At 49.5% G+C, this 10,705-nt stretch overlaps 1 protein-coding gene across 1 annotated transcript; it reads right to left on the bottom strand.

Annotated features, from left to right (window-relative positions):
• Positions 1–270: 270 nt before the first annotated feature.
• Positions 271–3,092, bottom strand: LOC100501908 (uncharacterized). Its single transcript, NM_001196547.1, has 2 exons — positions 2,752–3,092; positions 271–2,609 (listed from the first exon to the last, which is right to left on the bottom strand). Exons 1-2 carry the CDS (start codon positions 2,899–2,901, stop codon positions 369–371), a joined length of 2,391 nt encoding a protein of 796 aa, NP_001183476.1. The 5' UTR covers positions 2,902–3,092; the 3' UTR covers positions 271–368.
• Positions 3,093–10,705: the final 7,613 nt, after the last annotated feature.

Genomic DNA, 10,705 nt, shown 5'->3' with positions numbered 1-10,705 from the left:
GAAACGGATACTTTAATATAGTAGAGATTTGTGCGATATTAAATGTTTGTTCGACATTAATTCAATCTATTTGGATCGACGTATTTATAATAATAATATATATTTACATCGCGACAATGAATTTTGCATATTATAATAATATTTGTCATTCTACATCTATGTTTCATACTAATTTTTTACTTTGATGATAACATACGGGCATCTATGTTTCATACTAATTTTTTAATTTTTTAGTTTAATAACAAAGTACAGGCACAGACCTATTAACTTAGAAGTCCTGAACTGTCCAGTCTTGAACTGTCCAGTCTGGAATCTGGTTCGTGGTTACAGCGGGGTATTTTACACCAACACCATGATCATGCCATTGTTCATATCGGAACAGCACATGTGGTTCTGAAGTGTCCAGTCTGGTTGCAGCGGCTGCAGTGGACGACGCGCTTGACTCGCCCACGGTCCTCCGCTCTTACCCTCTTCTTCCTCGGCCGTCCGGGGGGCCTAAGCGACTTGGGTGGATTGATGACCATCTCCGCCTTGACCTCGCCATCCTGGCCTTGATCTTGATCTGCCGTCTCACTCCACAGCGTCTTGTCCGGGATCGGGTGTATGGTCTGCGAGTAGGTCTTGCGGTACGTCGCCACGGTGAAGCAGCTCTCGGCGTAGCGGTGGACGTTCTGCCGGCAGGAGAGCAGCGCCGCCACGCCATGCGCGCACGGCACGCCGTAGAGCTGCCAGCCGCGGCACAGGCAGCACCTGTTGCGGATGTCCACGATGTTCGTCCCCTCGTGAGCCGAGACGACCTCGAACTCCGCCTCGTTGGCCCGGGCCACCTGGTACCCGCGCGCGCGCTCGATGGCCTCCTGCACGCGGCGCTCGGCGGCGGGCACCAGGATCGTGCTCCACTGCATGCTCGCCTCACGCCGCTCGTTGAACCAGGTCATCAGCTGGCGCCGGATGCACTCCATCATCTGGGTCACAGGGAGGCCAGCGGCGTCCAATATCCAAGAGCTCAGCGACTCCGTGATGCTCGCCGTCAGATGACCGTACCTCGTCCCCTCGAAGTAGGCCGTGGCCCAGAGACGAGGCGGCAGGTGCCGGATCCAAACGGCAGCTTCTTGCGACATGTCCTCGATCTCCAGCAGCTTCGTCTCGAACTCTATCACGGTCAGCGCGTGGGCGGCTTCCCAGAGAAGGTTGACGAGCACGGGGTTGCTGAACTCCTTCTTGAAGGTCTCGCTCACATGGCGCATGCAGTACCCATGGAACGCAGTCGGGAAGTTGAATTCAACTCCGTCGGTGATGCCCTTCTGCCTGTCCGACAGGATGGTGAGCCTCGGCATGTTCTCCGTGTTCTTCTCCAGCAACTCGTGCAGCTCGGACAAGAACCACACCCAGTTCTCGTCGGTCTCCTCATCGACCACGCCGAACGCCAGAGGGAAGAGATCGCCGTCCCCGTCGAAACCAGTGGCGAGGAACAAGGTGCCAAGATACTTGTTCTTCAGAAGGGTCCTGTCGAGCCCGATAAGCGGGCGGCACGCGTTGATGAAGCCATAGATCGATGCGTTGAACGATATGAAGAGCCGCCGGAAGCAACTGTCGTCTGGGTTTCCATAGACTCGAGCTATGCTTCCTGGATTCGTCCTTTCCACCTGCCTGCAGTACTCCGGCAAGAGACGGTACCCTTCCTCGAAGGACCCTCGGACGGCGGCCATGATCCGCTCCTTGCCTCTCCAGGCTTGCTTGTAGGACAGCGTGATCCCGTGGGCCTTGTGGATCTCTTCCAGGATTTCCTTGGGCTTGCACTGCGGGTTCTCGCGTAGCCTCTCCTCGACGGTGGTTGCGACCCACTGGACAGACGCCTGCTGGTGGCCGAGATGGCTGATCCCCACGCAGCTGTGGGTGTCGTGGATGGTTCTGATGGAGAAGGTGGGCACGCCGGCGAGCTTCGCTGCGTGTATGCGCCACGGGCAGCCCTCGGCGGCGCACTTGGCGGTGAACCGGGTCTTGTCGGACTTGACCGTCTGTATCTCGAAGTGGCAGGCGATGGCGGTGCTGCGGATGGCCCTGCGGCAGCTCATCACATCGGGGAACTCCTGCCCCACTGCGAGCTGGAACTCGGGGCTCACGACCATGGTCCGCGACTGGACGACAGGAGCGACCGCGAGAGGACCCTGGGAGAAGTCGTGTGGCTGCAGCGCGAGCTCGTGAGCCTGCTCGAGCGAGAGCTGGTCGAGATTATGGTCAACACCCAGGTGGTGCGTCTCGGCGAGCGTCAGCTCGTGGCTCTCCGACAAGTCGAGCTCGTCATGGTGGTGGTGATGGTCGTGCCCGAGGACGAGCTGGTGGTCATCATCGTGGTGGTGGCCGAGGACGAGCTCGTCGTCGTGCTCGTGCGACTGGCCCAGCACGAGCTCGTGGTCACGCTCATGTGATTGGCCCAGAACGAGCTCGTGGTCGTGCTCGTGCGACTGGCCCAGGACGAGCTCGTGGTCGTGCGCGTGGCCGCCCAGGTCGAGGTCGTGGCTGTGGCCGAAGTCGTGGTGGTTCGGCCCCAGCGCCAGCTCCGCGTCCTGCCCGTGTCCGAGGACCAGCTCGTGGTTGGCCATCGCCGCCTACCACCGGCGCCAAGAAACAAGCATCAACCAAATGAGTCCCCCAAATCAAAAGGAATCGGTGATGAAACCCATGGACAAGCAGCAGCGAATCACACGGACAAGATCCAGGAACAAAGGCAGGAGCATCGCGAAAGCTCACCCGGTAGGAAATCGCAGCGGCGGCAGCGGCGGCTATCCAGTCCGACAGACACAGCAAATTCGGGCTTCTGGAACCTCGCCAAGATCCAATCCCGTGGCCGACAGACCCAATCCAACCTTCACGCAGCCATCGCACAGGGAGTAGCCACATCCATCAGCAAGCGAGCAATCGGAATCGCCGCGAGAGCGCCGGGACCGACGGGTCTGTCAGTCTCGCCCGAGATCCAAGAAGCTGAGCCGACCCACCGGACGGCGCCGGCCGGGCGCTCCGGAGCTGCGCGCCAAGGGGAAGGCGGGGAAACAGCGGGTGGATTTGAAGGCCGCTCAGGGGCAGGGGCAGGGGCAGGGGCAGGGAGGGGGAGCGGTTCGAGGGCAAAGAGAGGAAGAGGCGTCGAAAGAAATCGAGGCAAGTCGAGGCGAGCCCGGGAGGGGCAATGGTGGAAGACAGCGGCCAGCGGAGGAGGAGGAGATGAGAATTGAGAAGCGACGGCGGAGGGGCATTTAGGTCAAAGGCTCAAAGCCAGGGCCTCCAGGCTGCGGATCGCTGGGTCATTTCCCGATTTGCCATCCATTAAACGTGTTCGTGCAGCACTGAGATTTATCAAGAATGGTACATCTATATTAGTCAAATTTAAAGAGTGTGCTCCTTAGAGAAGGTGGATAGGCAGGCATTCTTGAGCCTTGATGTTTGCACGAGGTGGAACTCCACGTATGATATGTTGAAAGCTGCATGTGCATACGAAAAATTGTTCACAAGGTATGCGGAGGAGTATCCATATTACACAATTAAATTGATTAGTGATAAGGGTCCAGGTGTTCCCGATGAGCATGATTGGGACAATGCAAAGAAAATGGCTGGATTCTTAGGTCATTTTGCTGATATAACTAAACGAGTTTCTGCATCACTAAGTGTCACTGCTCACACAATGTTTCATGAGATTGGAGAGATCAATATTTTGGTGAATGATTGGATGAACAGCAATGATGTGGTTCAAGCAGCAATGGGGAAAAGAATGAAAGAGAAGTTTGACAAGTATTGGGGGCAGTGGCATGACATTGTGGAGAATGAAAATGAGAATGATAAGGGGAAGGGAAAAGGGAAGGAGAAGGAGAACATGAACTTATTGATTTTTGTGGCTGTTGTTTTTTATCCTAGGTACACTGAACTTGTCATTCAGGAAATTTATGGTGAGGGTCCTGGACAGAAATTGTGGGCTGCACTTAACAAGTGCTTGCATGGCATGTTTGAAGAATATAGGGCCATCTATTCAAGTGATCGTGCCCCCCAAAAAAGTGAGTCAGCACAACCTACACAAGGGGGAGGGAGCACTAGAATGATGAAGTCCGTAGTTGCCAAGAGAATGAGGCTCAATAATAGCTCAAGTAGTTACAGTAGGGGCATTAGGACAGAATTAGACAAGTACTTGGCTGAAGAGTGTGAAGATGAAGTAAAAGTTTTTTACGTTCTTTCTTGGTGGAAAGGGCAGTCCTCTAGATTTCCCATACTATCTAGATTGGCCCGTGATGTGCTGGCCATTCCAATTTCAACAGTTGCAAGTGAATCTGCATTTAGCACAAGTGAGCGTATGCTAGATGATTTTAGAACTTCCCTCACTCCATTTATGGTCGAAGCTCTTGTATGCACAAATGATTGGGTTAGGAGGGCTACACCAATCAATGTTGCTGAGAATACTGAAGAGTTGGCTAAGCTAGAAGAAGGTGATTCAATAAACCATCTCTTTTATTTATTGTTTGTGTTGACGAATAAATTATGGGTCTGTTTGGTTGGGCTGTGGCTGTGAAAAAAGTTGCTGTGGGCTGTGAGCTGTGGAAAAAGCTGCTGTAGGCTGTAAGCTGTTAAAAAGCTAAAAACCGTTTGGTGGAAACCACTAAAAGTCGTTAAAAACTCTTCGATATTTGTTTTTATAGTTCCATCCGAAAAGCCACTAAAAGCAGGTCCAAGTGTGCTTTCAGATTTGCACTACGAGAAAGTCGGCTTTTAGAAAAAGCTGCTTTCTGGATCCAGCCCTTTGGTTGGCTTTTGGCTTTTAGGGGGGCAAAAGCCAAAGCCAAAAGTCAAACCAAACACACCCTATTTATTGCTTTCATTTCTCTCATTTGAGAGCTGATACATGAGTTTAAGGATAAAGAAATAAATGAAAACAATGCTTCCAAGTCACAGGTTCTAGGAAGCAAGAGCAAGAGCAAGGCCACCACCACTAGCACTAAGACGAAGTCACATTCTAAGCAATCTTCAAAAACAAGCAAAAGCAAACCGTCCAACTCAAAGGCTACATGATTATGTGAGTTATTCTTTTGTGCATTTATAATCTAATCAGCATTTCAGCATGCCTAAACTATGTGGTTGTTTTATTATCTATTGATTTTCATAAATTTTATTTCAGGATTGCTGGGCGCATGGAGACCTGTAGCTGTTGTCCTGCTGAAGTGTTGCGTGCTGCTGCTGCTGCCTGCCTGGCTGGTGCCTGCTGGTGCTGGGCGCTGGCTGCCGCTGGTGGCTACTGACTGCCTGCTGGGCGCTGGCTACCGCTGGTGGCAGCTGACTGGCGACTGCTGTGCTACTTTGTTTTATTATGCTATTGCTTCATTTGTAATTGACTATTTGTGTTGGCTACTCATTGCATTTGTGCTACTGTTGCTGCCTATTATCTATTGAGTGTCAAAACTTGTGGTTTTTTAAGGGAAGATGCTGCTGAAATTTCAATTTTTGTAACAGCTACTCTGTCTAGTCTCTAACAGTTACAATTCGGCTAGAATCGAGGAACCGAACCGAAGAACCGAGAACCGAACTAGTCGGTTCTGGTTCCTTTGTACTACTATTTCGGTTCTAGTTTTTGAAGAACCGAATTCATACAAGAACCGAGGAACCGAACCGAACCGAAGAACCAAACGCCCAGGCCTAGTCAAAGCCAGGGCCTCCGGGCTGCAGATCGCTGGGTCATTTCCCGATTTGCCATCCGTGGAGTTGGGCTTTTTGGTACCCAGTTTTCGTTGTGTAAAACTTTGTGCCAAGTATCGAGTTTTGGTTCTCGGCTCAAACAAAATATTTGGTTGATTTGTGCTCTTCTTCTTAAAAATAATAATAAATAGAACATTGGTTGGTTTATCTATTTCAATTTTTTGTATATGGTATTGACTAGGGATGAAAACGGAACAGGTCGTAGGTCATCATTTATCTTACCTTAATATATTTTAATCGAATTCGGGATCGAAGGCAGATAGTTTGAACCAGAACATATATGATTGTATTCGTTACTTGGTCGTTCAAATCACACAACCTATACCTAACTCCTGTTTAGAAACATGTGCTTGCCAGATTATCCTTTTTAGAAATATGCTGCGGAGCCTACCCAAAGGTTCAGGCCAGATTGTAGGAAGTGGGTGATACGTTTTTTAATTTCTATGAGAAAAATACGGCAAAACAGATATGGATACAAGGACCGAATATTTATTCGAACAGATAATTAACGAATATAGATATTATTTGGCAAGATATATGCATATTAGATACTTACCGAATAATACATGAATTCAGTTTAAGTGTAAGACAATTACACCACAAACATTGCATAGAACATAGTCCAACATGACAATATAACAATATGTGGAGATCATACAATAGTCCAACACAATAATTTAAATGTAATGATAAGATTCAAATCACATAATAGTCTAATATAACACAGAATAGTTTTCAAATGATATAAAATAGTCTAATACAACACAAGATAGTTCAACACATGTGATATATAGTTTATTAATAAGCTATAGTGTATTGGAGTTACACATGGGATGCTGCTACTTTGATATAAATTTGGACATTATTTCAAAATTTCTGACATGAAGATAAGTTCAAACAAAAATATGATGCACTACAAAACTGTTGTCACACCCGGATTTAAGGACAAATCCAGGTACGTCTCAAATGTGTGATAGAATCAAGTCTCACACATATAATGACTCATAGTACAGAAATCAATGTCACATCTTTATTACATAATAGAAGTTATGTACAAAATAGCTAAATAAATACATCATATGACGACAACGATCCTCTGCAACCATAGTTGACTGGGAGACAATGGCCTAGACCTCTCTGAACTCATCGTAGCGTCCTTCATGCTCCTCATCTTGCAGTATTTGTTCTTGACCTGGTGTGAGTACAATAAGGGTGAGTTCACCTACGATCATCGTTCAACAAGTTATGAGAAATAATGTGCATAAGCTCACTTACGGTGGGGGCTCATGTCAAGTGTAAGACTTACCAAGAAGAATGGTTAAGGCTGGGCATTACTTTTAATAAATTGGTCAAAATTTTATTAGCAATTACTAAGTATAAATATATACCATCCCAATTAAATAATTGATCATAATTAATAATAAATCACACAATGCAATACAAATGATAGATTAAGTTTAATTTCATAAATTACTCATGTGCGGGTCTGAGCCGCTCTTGACTGTGAGCATGGCTGATTGTCACACCCAGTTTTAGAAGGCAAACCGAATGCGAACTATGTACGTGCCAGGATCAGTGATTCACGTACACAGCAGTTACATAACTGGACATCATCACACAGTGCTCAAATAATAACATAAAAGGGGCATAATAGTCGATTACATCATATGTCTGAGACATCCACATAGTCTTTACAATAATCAAAGTGCGGAAAAGAAACGTAGATACACGCGCCCTTCACAGACAGCCGATTGGGGGTTGCCGCTAACCCACACCTAGAACTCATCATAATCTTGGAACTCCTGGAAGTCTCCTTCCACGGCTTTATCTTCTCCTGAGCAGTGGTTGCAATGCTGACAACCTGGGGATGGGGGGGTTGGTGTGTAGAGCAAGGGTGAGTACACATCAACATACTCAGCAAGTGTCCTGTTTGGCTGTAGTGGACCAGCTTTATATGGGGATAAGTCAAGCAGTTGCTTTTAGTTGGTCAGATTATTATTACTAGTAGAGAAAGCCAAGTTTTAGAATTAACCCACGTTATTAATCCAACCGTACTCCTTTCCAAACGGAAAGAGTACCACTTACCATTACCAGAGTCAATACCAAAAACCAACATTCTCATTGCCACCTGTAATCCGAACATCTCTGATCAAGTATCACTAATCACTGGAGCTCCCTTGGCCGCTCATAACCTTGAGCACGACTGATATATCAGTTTTTCATACACTCTGCAGAGGTTGTGCACTTTACCCACAAGCTGTGATTCTCTTTCTGCCCGGAGATCATGACTCTCCATTGATCACTACCAAGGTGAACCAGCAGGGTATCACTACGTAGCCTTTACAAAGATTCCCCAGGGTTGTAGCCGCCCGTTAGGTTTCCTAAATGCACTGCACTCCTCCCCAAGGGGCGAACCAACTTGGCAGAGCGAGCCGCATACACCGAGCCCCATTAACGGCACGACGGCTAAGCAAACTACACCCCAGTTCCTCTAATTATTCAGCTAAGGGCATCCCATTCCACCCTCATGGTTGCACTGTTTTCCCGGGCGGTCATCCAACGAACAGGTCCTTACGGAGAGGCACTCGAGAAACCGCTCGAGCCCCCTTGAATGCCAGAAGTATATCATAAATAAGAAGGGAAACAATGTATCATTGATAAATCTCATCATGTTCATTGATTAGAGTTGAGCAATAGCATAAAGCTAAACAATAATAATCCAACCCAAATAGGTAAACAAGGACATGGATAACAAAAGCTAGTCAATCCTTAGGTATAAGTGTGTAAATGCGGGAAGTGAATTATAGAATGTATAAGACAAGGATAGGTCAAGGGACACTTGCCTCCACCAACCAGCTGCTGCTCAGGGGCTTCTCCTGTGAGTTCCTCGGGCTCTTCAACCAGATCGTTCTCTATACGAGCGCAAACATACATACATCCACACGTTTAATACAAAAGAATAGTACACCATACAATAGAATGCAATAAATAAACAGACGTTCCACGCGGGGCTCGCAATTACAGTTAAGAGAGAAAGAGGAAAAGACAGTCGAGTCTATGGTCGAGAAGCGATCACGTTACATAATTATAAATTAAACCACTCGCTTGACAGAAGGGCATTAATTTGGCCACTGCGTTTAGCATAAAGTAAAGTCATGTTCCACATTTAATCATTATAAATAAATAAAGATGAATGAAAGGGAGTGGTCGCACGGCGAGACGCGCGACACAGCATTTAGATTGAATTAAGAAGTAAACGACTCGACGCGCGACAGAGCATGCAACGAGATTCTTGCATTAATTATAGATAAACGTTAAGCGTTGCGCGACGAAACGCACGACGGCTTACGTCAATAGAATTGCATTTAAAACGAATTGCCGCGCGGCGAAGCGCGCGACACAACACATTAATAATTATAAATTAAAAGAATCGTCGCGCGACGAAGCGTGCGACGCAGCACATTAATAAAGACGAATTTAGAATGAACTGTCGCGCGGCGAAGCGCGCGACGCAGCACATCGACTAAACTAAAACTAAAATGGATTAAAACGAGGGGTAAACGCAGCGCGACTACGATCGCACGCGCGAGAGCACGCTGCACGTGCCGAGGGCACGCGAGCTGTGCAGACGCATGGGACGCGAGTCGCCGGGGCACGGGCGCGGGCAGGGGCACGGTCGGGGGCGCGATCGAGGGAGCCGCGCGGGGGCGCGCGGCCAGGGCGCACAGCCAGGGCGCGGCCGAGGCGCGGGGCACGGGGTCGGGGTGGGCTCGCCGGGGAAGGGGGCTCGCCGGGGAGGGGGCTCGCAGGGGAGGGGGTCGCGGCGGGGCGAGGGCTCGCCGGGGCCGGGAGGGCACGCGTGCAGGGGGAGGGGCTCGCTAGGCGTGGGGCTGCCCGGGAGGGGCGAGGTCGGGCGTGGGGAGGGCTCGCCGGGGAGGGGCGAGGCCGAGCGCGGGGTCGGGCCGAGGGGGCGGCGCGAGCGCGGGGCCAAGGGCGGCGCAGGGCGCGGCCGCGGGACGGCGCGGGCAGGGAGGCCGCGCGGGGGAGAAGAAGGGGAGGGGGAGGAGAGAGAGAGAGAAGGGAAGGGGAGGGAAAAAACTCACCTCCGGCGATCACATCTCCAAAACCTAGGGCACCACGGGGCGAGAGAGAGAGAGAGGTGGAAGAGGGAGAGAGAGAGGTTACTGCGCGGGAGAAATCAAATGAGACAAAGAGACCAGGGGGAGGGCAGGGGGCGCCAGGGGCGCGTGGGCCGGACCGGGCCAGGCTGTGACACATCGCGGATCGAAACCCACGACACGCACGACCACTAAACGGAATCCGATCGTGAACCAAAAATCCAAAACGGGCTGAGACGAACACGCGACATGAGACAAAGAAATGTGCTTCGGCATGATGCAACACCCATGACACTTAGGTTTTTGTTTACACATGGCACGGACACCCGTCACTATATTGCTTTGAAATTTAGAAGAAGGAGCAAAACAGGAAAAGGAAAGAGAGTAACCCCTGAATTTGGTGAGTGAAAAGAAGAAAAAATTCTACCCCCAAATTCAGGGCGTTACAAACATATCCCCCTTAAAAGAATCTCGCCCTCGAGATTCAAGGTTGGCCAGCAAAGAGTTTAGGGTACTTGGCCATCAGATCATCTTCACGCTCCTAGGTTGCTTCTTCCTCAGAGTGGTGACTCCATCTGACTTTGCACATTCTGATAGTTTTCCTCTGGGTGACTCTGTCTGCAGTCTCAAGAATCTGCGCTGGCTTCTCTATGTAGGTCAAGTCCTCCTGGACCTCCAGACCTTCCACTGGCAACTGCTCTTCTGGCACATGCAGTCACTTCTTCAACTGAGACACATGAAAGACATCATGCACTGCGGACAAGCCTTCTGGCAAACTGAGCTGATAGGCCACTTCTCCACGCCTTGCGAGAATCTGATACGGACCAACATAGCGAGGCGCTAGCTTGCCTTTGACT

Source organism: Zea mays, chromosome 1 (assembly GCF_902167145.1).
Source record: "Zea mays cultivar B73 chromosome 1, Zm-B73-REFERENCE-NAM-5.0, whole genome shotgun sequence".
Lineage (NCBI taxonomy): Eukaryota > Viridiplantae > Streptophyta > Magnoliopsida > Poales > Poaceae > Zea > Zea mays.
The sequence above is the reverse complement of the archived record's forward strand: the minus strand, read 5'-3'. Positions and strand labels throughout refer to the sequence as shown.